Raw genomic sequence first — 20,534 nt, forward strand, 5'->3', positions numbered from 1 at the left:
AGAATATAGTGAATTAAGTGGAATTGTCTCTGCAGATAGGGATCGAGATGATTCACCGCACACTTGTGTCAATAAAAGACAAACTGAAGTTCAAGCCTTTATTCAGAACTCAAGAGGCAGTGTTGGATCATGAAACAGGCACGTTGGCAACAATACTTAAAAAAACAGCCAGTACAATCCCAGTATGTGACAGAATGTGTGACATTTTAGCCGAACCACTTTAATATCTGTGAAAAGATAAGTGCTTGTCAAAAAAATCCAGAAGTGTTTCAGTTCATACATAAATAAATAAATAAATATATAAATAAATACCAATAACTCAGTGCAGGTAAACACACATTTACAATACTTATCGTCTTTCAAGTTTCCTTCAGAGTATGATGTATGGACTAAATGAATGAATTAGCTCATTCTTGCAGTCACTTAAATGGTTAGCATTCGTTCGACCTGTCATGTCGACGTTAAGTACCGCGTTGGCATTAAAAGGTAAACGCAAAAGTAGTGTGAGTGATTCAGACCTTTACTTCGGAGTAAAAGTAGTATGAAAGAGGACACAGCGATGCACAGAACACATGGGTCAGCAGTGCTGACGCGGCTCTACTCCTCGCTGATCCAGTCCATGGAGGTGTCGTATGTGGACCCGCAGGAAGACTCAACCCCTAACAAAGACAGAGAATAGAAACATGTGCTTTAGTGCAACTTGAAACACGAAAGATCATATTTCCCTCCCCAGTTTCACATTCGTACATATCTCCTAGGTGTAATCCAGCTAAAGCACATCTTCACACAAATTAAGTTGTAGTGTGGCGGTCAGCAGTGTCGCCTCACAACAAGAAGGTTTACTGGTTCGAATCCCAGGCTTGGGCCCTTCTGTGTGGAGTTTGCATGTTCTCCCCCGTGTCTGCGTGGGTTTTCTCCAGGTTCTCCTCCCACGATCCAAAGACATGCACGTGTTAAATGATTCATTGATTACTCTAAAACTGCCCGTAGGTGTGAATGGTTGTCTGTCTCTGTTCGTCTCTATGTGCCCTGCGATAGACTGGCGTCCTGTCCAGGGTGGACCCCGCCTAACACCCAATGTCAGCTGGGATCGGCTCCAGCCCCCGAGACCCCGACAGGGACAAGCGGTTGAAGATGAATGAATGAATAAATGAAAGTGAGCTTTCATTAACAAAGCTGCAGCTCGAGGCACTCCTCTTACCCATCTAGACCGCAAACACATCAGACATGTTTTTCACTCGCACGTCCCGCACGCACACGTTTTGATCAACGCTGCTTTCTGCACCGGCTCTGTGCAGTCTGCACATCTCACAGGCATAACCGTGAAGCTTTTCTTTACAATTCAAATCTAATTTTTTTTTTTGCAATCATCTCAGCCTTTTACTTTTGGGAAAATGCAACACCTACTTGGAACTTCATCAGCACAGCAGCAGAAGGAATGTTGTGCCTTGTCTTTAGTCTTCACTGCCTTCCTGCGAGAGACCGCAACCCTGGGTGGAGTGATCTCCAAACTCAGTGCAGAGGTGAAGGGATGTGAAAAGTCCGGGTCTGGGGTCTGCACAGAGCCTCTGGAGGGAGAAGAGGCTTCTAGGCCCTGGTCAAACTCAGTTCCACGGTTACAGAGGGCACAGGAAACCGGGGAGGCCAAGGGCCCACGGGGAATACGAGTTTCGCCTCGGTCCCCGTATTGCCGCTGGGCGCCGCTGTGGTGCTCTGACCGCTCTCGCTGCCACACAAAGTGAGAGGACACAATGGCCATCACCTGGAGGACAGGGATGGGAGGACACAGAATGGGGGGAAAAACACAAAAAAACAATATAGATGGAATTTCTGTCATCAAACCAACACAATAAAACTGCACAGTGCAGCAAAAACAAGACCCTTAAAGAGTCCCAGAGAAACACCATTTATCATTCTCCTCGGGCAATTATACGTGTGCATACCTCTTCGCAGCAGCGCCGGCTGACAGCCGCTCTGTACTCGACTCGAGCCCACAATTTGTCGCGCTGCTTGAGGAAGCAGGGAAACTGCTTCCTCCAGTTCTTGCCCAGCGCCCATGGAAAAATCTCATACTTACTCTCCTCCTCATCCTCCTCCATGGTGTGGGCAAGATACCTAGAGGTGGAGCACACGAGCCAGATTTAGGGTTACAGTTGTTTCAGCAGTAAAGGCACATGGCTCACATTTTATGATAATAAGATGGAAATGCATGATTTCATTTTCTTTAAAACTTACAGTGCAATGAAAAAATTCTTCCTGGTGTATTCTGCAATAGTGAAGTGGGCCCTTTTGAAGTATACAAAGGTCATGGCTAGAAGGTACTGATGAATTAGGAAGCGAAGTTAGAGTCAGTAAGAGATATTGTCACTTTTCACCAAATCTTTTTTTAACACTTTACCTTGTCAGTCAATTTACAGCAACAGTCCATCCACAGGAAGTCGTGGATCAGGTCATCATCTGTAACCAAACAGAATTATTTAGTACAAATGGCATCAATATTAATTCTTTCAAGTTTAAAAGTAAGATTTATCACTTTGATGTCTCTGAACTGAAACATGCTTTTTCTTGGAACTGTTCATTTACCCAAAAGTCTAAAGAACGACGCCATTTCCTGCCGCTTGATGACAATAGTTGGGGGCATGGTCATTTTGGCAAAAAGGATCTCATCCCTGCGCTGGCCGGGCTGGCTCTTCCCTGGTGGACCCTGAGCACCATGGCCTTTGGCTCTTTTGAGCCGGAGACCTCTTCTGATTTGGAGGGAGTGGGAGCTGCCGGGTTTGACTCCGAAAGTGATTGAAGGGGACGCCTGGCACCAACTGTGTGTGTGCTTCATCATACTTAAATTTGGATCATCTGGAGCGGAGAGTTCTGTGGTGTGTTCTGGGAGGAAATGGAGGAGAGGTATGAGCTTCATGAATGAACATTAAATGCTTAGCTGCAAAACCAAAAGAAGGTTTCTTCTTACTGCTTCTCGTTCAATACTCACAAAACATCATTAGGTAAGTAAGGTAGTAAACATAGGAGCCTACCTGATTTTCATACATCTCAAACAGATACGTATGTAAGCTATGTTATTGACATTAGTATCACTTTGGGAGTTGGGTTTAAGAAGTGTCTTATTTTACATTAAATCATATTAGATCAGTGGTTCTCATACTTTGTACATGACATACCAGGCTCTCTGAAGTCCCACTTCTAAGACCAATGTTAAAATACACTATTTAGCTACAGACAGGAAGGTTTAGTCCTAATCAGATTATTTATTGTTGACTGTCTTCAGCCACAGCCACGCTGTAGAAGAACATCAGAACTGACATGTCAGTGTTTTTAAACCAATCATTTCACCTCTGCTGACTCTCTTGCCATCACAGTTAAGCTCTTAATTCGGCTTTAATTACACGACTAACATATTTGATCAAACATACCTAGAGGTGTCATTGATTTCCTACCTTCCAGTTACCTATAGCATTCTTAAAACGTGGTTGAAACCCTGAAGGTAACCTATCAATGGTTGCAAAGGGGCGCTACATTTTTAGAAAATTGCTGGAAACTTTCCAGCAACAAAAATATGACAGGAAATGCTAAACTTATTTTAAATTACATTTCAAGGATCCTAAAAGTCTTAGTATTATATTAATTTAGTAATGAATGTAGAGATCCCTTTGAGTTCTTAAAATGCGGTTGAGACACTGTAGGTAACTTATCACAGATGGGGTTGCAAAGGAACGGTAAAGTTTTGGTAAACTGCAGAAACAAAAATATGACAGGAAATGCTAAACTTATTTTAAATTTAGTATTATATTTATTTAGTTATTGCTTCCTTTTTTTAATTTTGGAGATTCCTTCAAGTACCACAGTTTGAGTACTGGTGTTGTGCAGTATTCAGCACCCCTGCCGTGAAATGCAGCCCCTCGCATTATAGGTGAGATTCTGGATCAGAAGGCTGTTGTTTCCACCTATAGGAGTAGTTTATATATACCGGTAACCAAACTAAAAGCCCACACTTTTGAACCTGTGAATTGCAAGAAAAGCTGGGATTATATTTAGGAAACACTGAGTCAAATACATTCAACTTGATCAAAAGATCCATTTTATTCACTTTGTAATTATGGCTGCAGTATATTTCCACAGAACATACAAAAAGGTGTCGTTTTGTGTTCGCTATTATCCAAGTTTGTGATTTTAAACGCTTTAAAATAGTTTAAAGACTGTAAGTAACCAATGAACTGACCGTTGTGGGTTACCTGTGTGTGTGTGTGTGTGTATATATATATATATATATATATATATATATATATATATATATATATATATATATATATAACTGTATATATGAACTACTCCTATAGGTGGAAACAACAGCCTTCTGATCCAGAATATCACCTATAATGCGAGGGGGTGCATTTCACGGCAGGGGTGTTGAATATGGCTCAACACCTGTGCTTTAAGAGATTTTAAGCCGGGCTTTTATTGTGAAGGGCAGCAACGGAAGGGGTTGAGTTGTCGCGCTGCTGCTGTCGGGTGTGAGTTTGTAATAAAGTATGTTGCCGTCTTATTCCACACTGGTTCAGACTACAGTCCCCGTGGTTTTATTTAATCACCTTTTCTCTTGATACATCCAAGATCACACGCGACAACAGCAGCGCAACAACCCTCCAACATCCGTGTCTGCCCTTCACAATAAAAGCCCAACTTTAAATCATTCAAAGGATATACTTTAGTTAACAATGAACGTGTATTTAATTCCATTATATTAGAGTTTAATATGATGTAAGGTAAAATAAAACACTTGATACTAAACACCCATAGTGATACCAACATCCAATAGCTTACATGCTAACGTTAAACCAGCTAGCAAAACTTGTAGGAAGCTAACTTTGACGTTATTTTCGTTGCGCGTAATGCAATTTCCAAGCTAGCTGTGGCTCAATAAACCTGGAAAACAAGTGTTAAAGTTAAAATAACCTTAAAACTAAGGACGTGTTCAACTCAGACCCACCTCCGCGGTTCGTACCTTCAGTGAACGGGGCAGAGTTGAGCCAAAGGTCGGCAGATGTCAGTGTTTCAGGGTCGGTAACGCGGGTGTCAGCGCACTCGGCCCGGGGTGAGTTACGCCCTTGAGAACAGGAGAGGATGCGAACAATTACAACGCTTAAAGGGGTTAAAACAGATCACAGTTGGGAACAGAGCCTCCATAAACCCTAACAGGGTACCGACCTGAGAAGACAGCAGTTTGGGGTAGGAACGCGCTTCATGGCCCGCGCCAATCGCTCGGCAGCACACCTGCACGCGGGGCCGCAAGGACCAATGGGCGCCGCTCTTCCTCGTCGTTGTCAAGTAATGGCGAAAGACCCCATGCTTCCCCACTATTTAGAAATATTAAACATGTAGAAATACTTATTTACACGAAGAAACGTTAAGATGAAGATAAACTAAAAGAATAAATACATTCAATTGTTATGAAATACTTCTAATTAAATGGTCTTGTACTTATATAGGCCTTTCTAGTCTTCCTAAAAAAAAGTCTTCTGACTACTCAAGGCGCTTTCACACTACTTGTCACATTCACCCGTTCACACTGATGGCAGTGGACATCTAATCTAACTATTCACACCACATTCACACACCCATGCGCAGATACAGGGAGCAATTCGGGGTCCAGTGTCTTGCCCAAGGACACCTCGACATGTGGACCAGGGGAGCTGGGGATTGAACTGCCATCTCTCGAATGGAGGACGACCCACTCTACCACTAAGCCACAGCCGCCCAATTGAACTCAGTGGGCCTATTTCTTCTTCTATGATGTAGTTCAATTCAATTCAATTTTACTTATAGTGCCAAATCATCACAAAAGTTATCCCAGGACACTTTACGGAGTAGGTAAAGACCACACTCTATGACTTATTTAAGGTCGCGGGTACAAGTGGCCGAAATGGGTTTTCTCAGGAGGGGGGCTGGAGTCTCCCTTAGAGAGAGGGGGAGACGTTCAGCCATCCGTGAGGAACTCGGAGTAGAGCCGCTGCTCCTTTGCGTTGAAAAAGGAGCCAGTTGAGGGGGTTCGGGCATCTAGTAATGATGAACCCTGGGCGCATCCCTAGGGAGGTGTTCCAGGCACGTCCAGCTGGGAGGAGGCCTCGGGGTAGACCCAGGACCAGGTGGAGAGATTATATCTCCACACTGGCCTGATAACGCCTCGGGATCCCCTAGTGAGAGCTGGTTCATGTGGCCCGGGGAAGGGAAGTTTGGGGTCCCCTGTTTAAGCTGCTGCCCCCGCGACCCGACACATAAGAGGTTGAAGATGAGATGAGATGAGATAGACCCAACAATTCCCCCGTAGAGTACAGTGGCAACGAAAACCTTCCGTATAACAGACAGGAACGTCGGACAGACCCAGCTCTGTGGAGGACGTGTCTTGACCGGTTGGGGAGGAAGAAAAGGAGAGAGAAAAAGAGAAAGACAAAGTCTAATGGATCCTGCTGGTAGGCCTATAATTAAGAGAAAAATACAAAACACATTAAACAAACATACTGTTACAACTGATATTGAATGGTTTTGAACAGAGGGACAAAGATAGGTCCAGTTATTCCAAAGCTTGCTTTATTGTTCCAGTGAACTGATGCTAAATATAGAAGTTTAAAGAAGATCAGCAAATCACCAAAATAACTAAGTGTAGACTGCCACTACATGAGGCATTCAAGTCTGTTTTTAGATACATGTTAAATGTAGACATTATTAATGTTTATTAAAACACAAGTGATACCATATGTATATATATATACAGTATAGATAGATAGATAGAGACAGACAGACAGACAGACAGACAGACAGACAGACAGATAGATAGATAGATAGATAGATAGATAGATAGATAGATAGATAGATAGATAGATAGATAGATAGATAGATGGATAGACAGATAGATAGATAGATAGATAGATAGATAACTGCAACTGCAAATGATTAAAAAGGGAACACTTTTACTTTTTTTTTTAAATTTAGTACATTTCTGTCTTCTTGCAATGGAAATGACAATAGGGCCAAATAGGGAGATATTGTTTTGCAGCTATAAAAAGCCACATGCGTACAGCTCTCATTACGCAAATGAGCTTATAGTCTTACAAGTAGGTGAGTTTTCTATGCTTTAGCGTGACATATGTGCGTGCTGAGGAGTTCACTGAAAGCCTCACTAATCCTCTCAGCGGCTTGTCCTTTGTAAGGATGTGTTTCAGAGCACACAACAAGGGGTTTTTTATAAACATGACCATGGATCTGTGGATTTTTTTTTGCCTATCTATGACAGGTGGAGGAAATTTGTAAAATGGATTTATCAGTGTTTTATTTTGGAATTATCCTTGCGGAGAGGGATCCTATCAGACTCAACAACCTCAGCCATCTGAAAATGACAGATACAGCAGGTGGCTAAGGACCTTGAGTGTTCATTCACTGCAGTGCTGTGTTGGTGTCTCAAAGAGGACACAAAAATCAGCGTGTATTTGAACATCGCAAATGGGGTGCTCACCATCCAAAGGTACCCAATTTGGGACCTTGGGTCCCATGAGGAAGGGGAGAATGCTTCCCCCTGCACCTCATGAAAGCCCAAGAGATTCCCATGGCGAAGACGGAGAGAATCGTAATTCAACTGGATCAACAGATGGGGATACAAAGGAGAGGAAAGCAGCTGGACCAACCCAGGTATTCCAGAAAGAGGCAAATATGACACCACAAAAAAAGAGATATGTGACAGAGGTATCCCCTGAAGCAGTAAATGTGGATAAACTGGGGAGTCAAGGAATGGACAACACAGTTTCACAGAGAAAGGACAAACATGTTGACAAGCAGGACGTGACAGAAAAAAAGCCTGGCAGAAAACAAAAGAAGAATACCAGAGGTGTTAAAGGGCTAAAAAAGAAAGACAAGGACAAAGACAAACCACCTCCAGAACAGAAAGTGGACTTCCCAGAACCTTTGGTAAAAGCTCACCAAGCTGTTTATGCATTTTTGAACCCTAGCATAACCAAATATGACTTTTTACTGGGACTTTTGGAACAAGCAACCCAAACACAGGTGTCTGTGCAGACTATGGTTGCTTTTATGGCTCTACGCTACGAGGAAATAATTCAAGGTCTGGAGGAAATGGCAGACGAGGGAGAAAAGGTTTTAAAAGAAAATGGAGAACATCTTGCTTGGCCAAGTCAAATGAAAAACCTCTCATCTTCTCCACCTTTGAAGTCTGCCTCTGCTAATATTGAGCCCCCTCCGGATTTGTTGCAGCAGCTGCTTCAGTACACCACACAGAGAATGCGAAATGTAAGCCAGACTGTTGGTGGAATTGGAGAATCTGCTTTGGAGGAGGCAGTGGAGTACTTTGCCTCTGTCTCAGAGCTTTTAGAGGAGAAACTGAAAGTCAAACGTGCAGTAGAGACTAGGCTAATGCAGCTCTTATCTCGCATTGAAATGGCCTCTCTGCATAAGCCTGGGCCAGAGGATTCTGCTCTCTTTAGTGAGGACAGTGGTATTGGGGCAGAGAGTGAATCCCTTGCTGGATCTGACAGACACCATAGACGAGGGAGTTGTGCGTCCTCTGGGACAAATAGAACTACTTCTTTCAGTCCTTTAGGATACACCTCCATGACCATTAGGCAAGGAGTATCAAGGCAAAAGCTTATGAGTCAAATAAGTCCGAGTGTTTCCCTCAACTCACTTAACTCTTTAAGTTCCACATGTACCATAATGGCTAACTACCAGAGAGACTCATTGCTAGGATCAGTCTCCTTAGATTATGGGGAGGAAGGCGACGATGATGAGGAGATGGATAGAGGTTTGGAGGATGTTGGGTTTAGAAAACGATCAAATTCTTCACCTGTAGACCATAAACAAAACCCACAACGCCTACCTCCAAAACGCATAGAGAATCCTCAAAATGTTGAAATGACTCTCAAAATGAAAAATGCTATAAGTGGAAGGATACAGTTTGTCCCAACACAGAAAGCTTGTGCCAAAACAAAGGTAGTTGGCAGTCCAAAAACCAATAGGCACCAGTGGACAGAAGAGGAACGATCTCCAAGGCGACCTCAAACAACCGCACCTATCCGGAAGGCAGAGGTGAAAAAGACCCAAGTGACTAGAGAGCGACGTTCCCAATCAGCAGAATCCCTGCGCAGCAAAGGTGAAGATCCTACTCTGCTTGAACTAGAAAGGACCCAGAAGGATTTAAACCAGAGGTTGCAGAGGATGAGTAAAAGTAAGGCAGTTGGAAACATAAAGACTGCTCCATCAAAAAAAAATCAAGGAAGCTCACCAGCACAATCTCCAGCAATTAATCGCAAACATCCCTCAATAAAGAAGAACAGCAATCCCCAACCACTTCCTGACAAAGCAGGCCTTACAAGGTGCAACAGTAAAAAACAGGAAGTAGCCAGAGATGTGGAAGAAGATAAAGTGAAGGACAAGAATACAACCAAGGGTCCTATAAAAGCCACTCCACCTCCTAGTCCTCCTTCATCCCCGCGACCATCTTCAGGTCTTTACAGAGGCAGGAACTCAGTCAAAAGACTGATTGATACTTTTAGTCAAGGAATAGAAGATCTAGAAGGCCCTAAAGTTCTGGGGCCTCTCAAAGGAGTGCGGAAGTGTGGTGTTCCTGTGTTACCTGGTTTAGGTAATGTAGAAGCAGTTCTTAGCACCGGGATAACCAGCTGTAGACCAGACTCCATGTCATCTGAGAAAACCTGCGATTTAGACTTGGATAGTCTTCCTCCGCCTCCACTGGAAGTATTAATGGACAATTCCTTTGAAAGTGCCCAGAGTCTTTCAACTAGTGTAACAGATGAAAGGAATACAAAAGTCAGAAAATCACCTGCATTAAAAAGGGCTTCAGTGTCACAAAGACTGAGGGCCTCAGTTCAATCAGTGACAGTGCTGCCAAGTAGAGGAGGCCTGCCACAAGCTTCCAAGGTTAATTCCCTTTCTAGATCAGACCAACAGGACGCATCTGCTTCTTCAAAGGTCAGTCAACTAGACGTCCAACTGGAGGTAGACCCAGGAAATGAGAAATATTCCTTGTGCCAGCAAGACAAAAAGATCATACACCTAAGACACTCTTCACACGCACAGAGATCGTCAACAAGTTATGTAGCAACAAATCCATCTGCCAGTCAAGAAGAATCAGTAGACATACAAGATGGTGGCAACATTTCAGTGCCTAAATCTAACACTACAGTGTCTACAGTGCCTCCTTCTTCAGAAATTAGGAGCCAACCACCTGCCCCGTCACCCATATATAGGGGACGAATCTTACCCTCTACACCCTCTACACCAAGCAGTCTACATCGAAGACTTCCCAGTCCCCAAACCTTCAAAAAGCAAACTACTCCACCCTCTTCAGCTAGCCCCCCTGTTAACAGGACACCCCCCACACCACCAGCAGTTCAAGGGAGGCTCCCTAGCCCACCTGTTGCAAAGCAGAATATTTTAAGTTCAAATCCATCCTCCTACCCTTTCAAAGCACCGTCTCCTCCTGCCTCACCAAAAGTACAAAGATGGTCCAGGGAGAACAGCAGTGAAGACTTATCTAATGCTCGGATGATCAGTAATGCACGTTCAGTCTTCTGCCCTGCATCCTCATCTCTGTTTGAAGCTCAGCCTTGTCCAGTTCCTCGACCCCCTCAAGCATGGACCACTAACAGGGTGTCTTTCCTCACACGTTCTTGGGGGAGTCGCGGGAGGTTTCCTGTATCTGTTCAAGGACCGCGACCCTTCATCCGACGTAGCCATTCCGACCGAAGGCCAAGTCTAAATCTGCCACCAAGATCACCAGGCATCTCAGTGGCTGAGACTTGTGGGAGTGAGCCATCAATATGCTTACAGGGGTGAGTGTTTACCTGTACATTTCAAAGACTGTCATCAAACTGCACATTTACCAGCTGTGACAGTGACGATAGTACTTAACATTTGAATTATAAATACATCACAGAGAGAGTACCACATACAGTATAGAAATAAAGGCAGTCATTTTAACCTCTCTGTATTTAATTCCCTTCCCTATTTATCTTGCCTTTCTGTGTTGAATTCTGCATTCATTTTTATTGTATGTAAGGGTTATTTGTTATGATAGCCTGTCGTAACACTCCAAAAACTCTTTTTGGGGGGTTTGCACCTGTTTGGACTTATATAAATGAGTGTACTGAGTCACTTCACAAGCTAATCTCAGTCATGTACCCTTTGTGTTTAGACCTGACACATATCAACCTGGTCCATTTCCCTAATTGCTACTGACAACACTCTCCATTCATTCTTATAGGCTGGACGATGTACCAACCACTGACAGGGAATTATGGGGAAGCCAATCAAACCTCAGAGCTACACTACGCTCTGCATCACACCCGGACCTGTGTGTTGTTGGACAGGCCTTGCAGAGAGACTAAAGGGGCCAATGAAGGGCCAGTGGGATTATGGATTAGCAGGCTTTACCAGGAATTTAAGAAGGTGTTTATGCCGCTGCAAAGAGAGGAATAGCAAAGTCTATACCCTGCTGCGGTAACACAACTCTACACTGTTTATAAGGAAAAGGTGTGCATCTTTACATGTATACTTGTGCATATGTACTGTTTGGGCATGAGCTCTTGAATTTGTTTTTATATATGTATTTAAAAGAAAAAAACACATTTTACACAATTTCATGTTTACAATATATGGAACTGATTACATGGCTTCATAACAAGACAATAGGTACAGGTGTTTAATCATACTTCACAGACCTGGGTGTCTTTTTTGCAGCTTTTATCGATTTAAAAGATAAAAAATCAAGAATATTAATAACTGTTAATAAATGCTCCATTACTGGCAAATTAGCCATATCTTCGAATTAACTGAAATTAACTTGCTCACTTCAGTGCCATGAACCATTGGATTTTACTCTTATTATACACATTTATTTGTTTTTAGAAAGTATTAATCCAAGCAATAATGTCAGCGTAATGAAGTACCATATGATCATAATTAACTTGTGTTTTTTTCTGTGAGATGTTGTTTCGCTGTTGTCTTATAAAATAAGGCCACACTCAACCATTGTATTTTTTCATTTTTACAATTTGTTTATAATAAAAACATCATACAAACATTTTGCATCCCCTCCATTTGTATTAACATTAATAATGTCCTTTATTAATAAATAAATAATGTAATTATTAAACTAAGCGCTTCAGTGAAATCACTTGAAGGAGGCTGCAGCGCTTTAGCACTTCCATTTTTTAAATCGATTTTTTTAAAATGGCCAAATGTATGCAGCCTTTAAGTCCATTTGAGTCAAGCTCCAAAAACAATGAATCCTACAATACCCAGGATGCAACTCAGGAGAATCCTATAACACCATAAAGCCAGAGTTGTGTTTCTGTAAACGATTGCTTAGCATTCATTTATAAAAATGTGCACAACCAGCGGACCAAACAGACGCAGGATACATGAGGCAGCCATCATGCTTTGCTAGTTAAAACTATATCTCTAGCTGAACACAGTATGTTTCTACATGATACTCCATTAAACTCCAGTTTGCACTGCAGGCAAAGGATTTGATGACTATATATAGCCTCAGATGAGTAGTACTCTGCTACAACTAAACGGATCTTCATGTGTAAAATTTGTGAAGCACCCCTTTAAGAAAATGTCCAAACAATACCAGCATTTGGGAAACCACGTATGCGTCTTACCGCGTGTCTCTTGAATTGAACATTTATCTGCAAAAACGAATGAGAGGCAGGTGGCAATTTTTGAAAAATATCTACTATTTTATACCCTTATTTTATCAGATTGGTAGATTCACTTGTAAATGATTTGCTCATGTTGCGGAAAACGCTAGCCTGATGTTCAAACATATAATTTTGCTCTGTTTCCTCAGCCACATTTGCAAATGACCAATTGTGGTCAGCACAAGCGTGTAGCGAGGCCTTTAGGCTGAACAAATCCACCAAGAGCTACAGCACAGCTCCCTTGCAGTTCAATTACTGTCACTGTTTCAGAGAAAAGCTGAACACAAAGGTCACTTAATTGTACACGGAGAAGCGATAATTGTGATCTAGAAGTCCTGGGCAGTGGTAACGGTGGTACAGACCCTTAGCTCACTGACAGTATCCTCAGTTTAAATACTAGGAGGGGCGGAAAACATGCTCGATTCTGTTGTAAGTATCCAACAGATTCATAATCTGTAGGCACACAGCTTCATGATTATGTCTCAACAATGTCCTCAACTCCTTTAACCAGAAGAACCAAATCCCTGCCAAGTGTTTCTGATGACAAACTTGAAAGTGTATAACAATAAATTGGGCGCCTTGTTTCAAGCTGATGAAGACATGAAAGTGGAATTATTTCCTTTCCAACACCTGTGACTGTGACCTGCAGTGTTTTTGCCTTTTGATAGAATCATGCATTACAATGAGGCTGCACTGAAAATCGTTTTTCCCCCTGTATTGAATAAATCATCTGTTTCCTTCTAAAACTTTAAATAATTAACGAATAAAAATAATACAACAACAGAACACAACATTGGCAACCAAAAACTGAACATCTTTGATGTGAGGATTAAAGTAAATAATGCATGATTATGCTTTTTTTTATCACTAGGGTCAACAAAAGTTTATCTTTCAGAATATTGATACAGCTTTATATTTGAACTTGTAGCCTACTGTACTGGCTTTCTTAGTCATTTGACTGAAATTGTCGTAATATCAACATTTTGAGTGTATAAACTCAAACATGCTTACAACCTTTTAACATTTTTTAGATTTGTAATGCTGACAAAGGGCGACACGTGGCCTCACAGCGAGAGGGTTCCTGGTTGGCGTCCCGGCTGGGGCCCTTCTGTGTGAAGTTTGCATGTTCTCCCCGTGTCTGCGTGGGTTTTCTCCGGGTTCTCCGGTTTCCTCCCACAGTCCAAAGACGTGCAGGTGTTCGGTTCATTGATGACTCTAAATTGCCCGTAGGTGTGAATGGTTGTCTGTCTCTGTTCGTCTCTATGTGCCCTGTGATAGACTGGCGTCCTGTCCAGGGTGGACCCCGCCTCACGCCCGATGTCAACTGGGATCAGCTCCAGACCCCCGCAACCCCGACAGGGACAAGCGGTTAAAGATTAATGAATGAATGCCGACAAAGGGAAACCCCAGAAATGTAATTATAGAGTTTGACAGCTGAAACTCCTACTCAAACTATTGATTAAATTTCAAATAGTTGGACTTGGGTATTGTAGTTCTTTTATTGCTACTTTAATAACTTGTATTTCCGTGGCGTGTGTGTATTTTGTAGCGTGTGTTTGAGCTCTGACAGAAAGCTGCAAAGATGATCAGCTAAAAACAATCCTTTTGATAATTCCCCATCATGGGAAATAAAGCTGCCAGATGATGCACACTGAGTTGAATACAAACTTGCAGCCTGTGCACTGACGTGACCCTGCAGGAGCTCAGTCATAATGCTCTCTCTGGCTCCACACACGTCAGTCAGTGGAGCTGTTCCAAGGTGCTTTCTCTTTTCAAAAAGACTTAGCTAGTGCAGCGAGTCAGAAGATGTGCTGCACTCCTCTCTAAGGAGCTAATAGTAAATGTTCTCATGCTCAGCCTCATTTGTTTTGTTCCACTTTGACACACTTTGTGTTCATATTGATGGTCAAATGCAGTAAACATCTATTTATCGATAGATACCTGTAATATTGGAACATATATTCCTTCATAGGTTCATTCATTCATTCATTCATTTTCAACCGCTTGTCCCTGTCTGGGTCGCGGGGGGCTGGAGCCGATCCCAGCTGACATCGGGCGTGAGGCGGGGTCCACCCTGGACAGGACGCCAGTCTATCACAGGACACATAGAGACGAACAGAGACAGACAACCATTCACACCTACGGGTGATTTAGAGTCATCAATGAACCGAACACCTGCACGTCTTTGGATTGTTTTCTATTAATAAATAGTAAGTTATCATATAATTTTTTACATTAAGCATAGCAGACATGACTATACTGTTGTGCAGAATGGGGGTTTGGTATTATCTTGGTTAAATAAGCAAAGCCTTCCCTGAAAAAAGATGTGGTCTACTTGCCAGCACATACCAAATGTTGAGCATGAATGGTGCCTTTACGGATGAGCAGGTTACCCATGTCATGTGCCCTAATGCAATACTATATTCTGTAGATGATGAAATTCTTTGCGGTTTACATTGAGCAACATTTAGTCTTAAATTGTTGTACCAAAAGCCAGCAAAGTCTTTCCCAGAGTGGTGAACCCCTCCCCATCTTTACTTCAGAAAGACTCAGCCTCTCTGGGATGCTTGTTTTATACCCAGTGGTGTTACTGACCTGTTGCCAATTAACCTGATTAATTGTGAGACGTCCCACTGGTGAATTACTTCGGAATTTCACAACTTTTCCAGTCTTTTGTTCCCATTGTCCCAACTTTTTGAAGCACGTTGCTAGCGTCACATTCAAAATGTGCATATAATTTATTAGTTTCAAAGACATTTCTCAATTTCAACATTTGATATGTGGGACCTTTACTGAAATATGGGGCTTCAATGTTTTGCAAATCATCACATTCTGTTTCTACAGTATTTCCATTTTAACCCTCTTAAGAGTTGATCTGTAGTAAATGATTTAACTATTAAATATAGACTTCATTCAAATCCAATTAAAATACACTGGTGAAAAGATTGATCACTGAAGCAGAGCAAGGAGATGGCAATACAAATACTATTAACACGCATATTCATAGTCAATATATTCTTTTCCCTTTCTATTATCCACTAGATATAAAGGATCTTTTGCAGAAAAACTTCTTATGCTTCCCATTAACTAAAGTGACTGAATCACAGTGATCTGATTGGTGGATTAGTAACTATCTGTCCTCAGGTTTTTCTCATTAGGTAACAAGAACCGGTCACATTAGCCATGCCTGCAGCGAAACGTGTTCTCCACCAGAGGAGTGTCTCACCCCACAATTCATTTCCATCCTTCTGCAGTCATATGAAACCTGGTTAGGATGCACAGACACCGAGGGAATGCAAATGCACTGCGGTGTAATCTCACTCGGTTTCGTTCTCCTTAGATTATAAGAATACCAGTAAATTCTCCTAACGTTTCAGACAATAGGAGACGTGCTGCGTCTGAAACAAAATGGTCAAATGAAGAAAATATAAGAATGATATTAATCTGCTGCTGGATCTGAATCCTCTCCTGAGGGACAGGAATACAAATGTGTGGATTATTATACCGAAGGAATTGCATTGCATGAAATAATCATGTTGATAAGAGAATGTTGGCATAGAAATGTATTAGTAATGGCGTTGGTTATATTCCTCATCTTCATTGTACAACTCTATATCTTTCAGTATTCCCTCAGAGAGTCGGGGATAGGGCTTTTAGATTCATCTTGCATTGCTTTTTCATCGACAATTGTACTTTTCTTTAAAAATAGATCCACAAAAAGCAACTTACTTTGATTATTATATGTGATTATAAAGCATTAGTGGTCCTGTGTTTGACCAATGTGCAATTCCTCTTGGGGACTGACTGATGGGGCGTTAAGTTCACATTTACATTGTTGGATATGACTTTATTTTTTTAGACATGGTAGGACTTGAAAATTTTAGGGATTTATAAAAAGCACACATATTTTCATTTTGACTTTTTGTGTAAAGTGGTCTGCCTGTGTTCTCTGGTCTATCTTACAGAGTCTGGTGAGTCTCAATGGTAGCTATTTGATAAAAGGAGCCCACTGGCTTTCATTTTTATTGTCTATTGCCTGGATGAAACAACAAGTATGAGAAAAACTGCTTCATAATGTATAATCCGACCCTTTCTGAATTTAATGTTGTTTTTGTTATATAAAGTCTGCCACTGAGATCAATTGTTCAATAGGGCAAATGGGTGGTAAATTAGACTTCACAACGCAACAAAGACACACTTACATCCAATAACCTAGTGGAAAAAAACAATGGGAAGTTGTTATATGAAGTATAGTCCAGGATAAGAATGTTCTATTTATGTGATCTGAATTTATTTTTTTGTTACTGAATATGTATTATTACAACTGGACTGAGGCCAAGCTAGCAGCTCTTTGAAGCATTGCTTTGAGCTAAATGCTTACATAAGCACGCAAGCATGCTCCCTATGATAATGCTAACATGTTGATATTTAGCAAGTATAATCTTATCATCATAGTTTAGTAGGTTAGCATGCTAGCATTTGCTAATTAGCGCTAAGCACAAAGCATAGCTTACACGTGTCCTAACAGCACGCAAGCACCAGACTGTCGTGTCGATGCTGTCTGTCCACACTTATTCATAGAATTACTGGAACAAGTGGTAAAATATGACTCTGAAAAACAGGTAAATGTCACTTGCATCAGCAAACTCCTAATTTGTTTAACAAAGTGTAAACGCTGTCACATCACAGAGGCCACCTATCTGCCCAAACCTGCCACACTGCAGCGAGAGCCACTTCCTCCCTATTCAACCTATTTAGCTACGCCCCATGTATTAAGGTTTTGTAGTGAAATGATAATAATGATAATAGATCATTTCAACTCCGTGATCTACTGTTCTCCGTCCATCGAGGCACTTCCGCGGCACTTTCAACGTGTGCGTCAGGAACAAAATAGAAACCGGGCGGCAGACCAAAAGTTCAACGCCAAACGTCTTGCAGAATTGCGCTGCGTTACTCATGTCCAGTTAGGACATTCCAGTAGGAAACAATGTAATCAAAGCGATTTTATCGCTGACGCTCACTGTTAGGACACGCTGTTAGGCTAATGGGAATGCCATTACATTTGCAGGTATCTGATTTTATTATTTATGAAGTAGTTGACAGTGAAATTTTGATGAACAAGGCTCTAGTTGGTCGGTAAGGCCTTGTTGGCTTGTGTGGCCAATTATGGAAATATTTTAAATGTTAAAATGTAGAGTAGCAGTAGCAGTAGAGAAAAGCCCAAAGGTCAGTAAAATGACTCTGTAATGTCAGTTATAGAGCAATACATCTTAAGTTGGCAAACATCAGCCTCCAGAGCTACTGTTAGTGCCTCCAGTTTTAATTATTTCAACTAAATTTCTGTGAAAACTGGTTTCGTCCGTCATTTTCGAATGGTGGAAGGCTGAAAACACTACAATACCCATGAGCCTTGGCCACTATTGCGAAGAAGCCAGTCAGAACGTATGCAAATTAAAAAGAGCTGTGTGGTTTCAGGTAAGAACAAAACACGCTGTGTCATATAGTTCCTGAATTCATGTCACGTCAAAATGCGCCTTGGGAGTTGTAGATAACTTCGACAGCAAAGTGTATGTACAATTTCCCTAAAAATACTTTTCCATGCTTGATAGAAACCGTTGTACTGTACAATGCCCAGGTGCATTTGCCACAGCATTGACTTTCTTTAAACACATACTGGAAAAGGTAGTTATTTCTGCTACTTATTCCTGATTGGGGTGTGGTCTTAATGCTGCCTTGGAGGGCTGGAGGCCAGGACAAAATACGTATGAGTGTATAATAATAATGCATTATTATTCTGAAGGGAGCATTTTCTTTAATGTAGCTTCTGGAGCGTACCAAACCTGCTGTGAAACCCATACAGTATGAGAATACAGCTTTTGTCCCCTCCTGTTCTGGATTTAGCTCATTAGAAACCATTTTTATCCTAAACGCAGCAATCAAAGACATCACTGTTCCCTGGCTTTAACATGAGAAGAATAGGAACTTTGTACTTTTTATAGTTTACAACGCAATAACCATCACATCTACACTCCTGCCAATATAAAATATGGACTGGAATGTAGCACATTAATCACTGGAGGCAAATAATGAGTTAAATGATGATGAATTATGTTTATTTCTCTGTTAATAAGATGAAGCTAAAGTGATATTTACGAAATGAGTTTCTCTCATAATTGCCAACTCCGCATTGTTAGTGCATGTTTGCACAGCTTGTTGGGAGGTGAAATTAACATTCACCTTCCTTTCCAGTCCTTCAATGGATGTCACAGGTCCAAAATTTGCATTCGTTTTCTGGATCCGGCTGATTCCCGTTCTCATTCCCAGAGCATCAAATACCCGCCGTTTTGTCACAGCCCTTGGCGTTTGATACTGACACAGAAGGCACCTTTGATCGACTTCATGAAATGCATCATGACATATTTAAATGAGTGTCAAAGTCCTTGTAGGGAGCAGGTCGAGGTCATGGATGGGTCAAACAAACACAGGACTTTCACCCCGGAGGTCGCGGTTGCATCTCCTATGTCACTTATGACACAAACTCTTAGTTTAACCACATCCACAATCCTTTCCTAACCCTAACCAAGTGGTTTTGTTGCCTAAACCTAAACACACAGTTTTGATTGATTTCACGGCATTTTCCAACAGCGACTATAGTGGAGCGTCATAGTGAAACCTAGGGTTCCTCACGGAGCGGTCGCATGTGACGAGTTGGGATGACAAATTGGGTTGGGCAGCACCCATACTGGAAAACCCCCCAGAAAAATACCTTAATAATGTTACGTAGGCTACAGTAACTAAGCTACCTGTTGGCTACCTTGCTTAGTAATAGTTCATACTAAAATCACGGATGGTCCATGAATCTCCACAAGTCACTTTTTTATGAAACACAAACGTATTCAGGTCGATTTAAGTGTGACTAAATAACAAATGTTGTGGTTTCCTGGTGGATACAGTCTCCATCAGCGGTAGTGTACATGTGAGGGACTTTTTTTCAGATGTTGGTTTGATCTAAAAATATGTGATTTGGGAAACTTTCTACATGACCTAGTACAAAGTTCAGTTCACAAGTTTTCAAAAGAAATGGTTCAGTTCATAGTTCATAATTCAACATTTTTAACTAAGTTCACAGTTCCACAACTGAACTAGTTCCTAGTTCTTTTTTTTAAGCTATTTTTTTAATTAGCCCATATAGAACCACAGACAGCAATTATTTTAACAGTTTTAACTTTTAACCGATGGCACCTTTGTAAATGGCTGCAACCCCTTAATTAAGTGTGTGAAAGTTGGGCTTTCCACTTTACTCAAGGGCTGCAGGTCTCCGACAATATATTGCACCACCAGGTTGTCCAGCTGTGGCTGGGAGATGACAATGGAGCCTCTACTGTACCCAGTTAATGGGATTTGGGTCAAGGATCGGTCTTGACTGTCTTTTGATTTTTTTTTATTTGCTTGCACAGACCTTGAAATGTCGGGTACTTCAGTTCAATGTGCCGTTTCAGGTTTGCTGTGGATGTGACTGAAATACGGATTTTCTGTGTAAGGTTTTCCCTATCCTCACCCAACTTGTCATTCAACTTGTTTAAATGATCATACGACCCCCTTACTTGCTGCTGCAGCCCCCTTGTAATTTTTTTGTTTCGATGGCGCATGCAGCGGTGCGACACTGGTTGCTCATGTTGCCAGATTGAGTGTTTTTTTCCGCTGCATATTAAGGTCTGTTTACGGTGTGTGGCCTGGGTTTCACCTGGAGGGCTCTATAGAAATCTGGCGCCCTATTGAACAAAGTTAAAC

General features: G+C 41.7%; 2 protein-coding genes across 2 annotated transcripts; one reads left to right on the forward strand and one right to left on the reverse strand.

Moving 5' to 3' along the window:
- Positions 1-511: 511 nt before the first annotated feature.
- spdya (speedy/RINGO cell cycle regulator family member A) lies at positions 512-2,836 on the reverse strand (the record flags this gene model as incomplete). The annotated part of the gene is made up of 6 exons (XM_083923853.1): positions 512-659; positions 1,408-1,762; positions 1,944-2,115; positions 2,236-2,321; positions 2,399-2,457; positions 2,584-2,836. The coding sequence occupies 6 exons, from the start codon at positions 2,834-2,836 to the stop codon at positions 598-600; spliced, it is 987 nt and encodes a 328-aa protein (XP_083779979.1). The 3' UTR covers positions 512-597.
- Positions 2,837-7,506: 4,670 nt separating this feature from the next.
- pcare1 (photoreceptor cilium actin regulator 1) lies at positions 7,507-11,423 on the forward strand (the record flags this gene model as incomplete). The annotated part of the gene is made up of 2 exons (XM_083924506.1): positions 7,507-10,868; positions 11,300-11,423. 2 exons carry the CDS (start codon positions 7,507-7,509, stop codon positions 11,421-11,423), a joined length of 3,486 nt encoding a protein of 1,161 aa, XP_083780632.1.
- Positions 11,424-20,534: the final 9,111 nt, after the last annotated feature.

This window comes from Echiichthys vipera (assembly GCF_963691815.1).
Source record: "Echiichthys vipera genome assembly, chromosome: 12".
NCBI classification, from domain to species: domain Eukaryota; kingdom Metazoa; phylum Chordata; class Actinopteri; order Perciformes; family Trachinidae; genus Echiichthys; species Echiichthys vipera.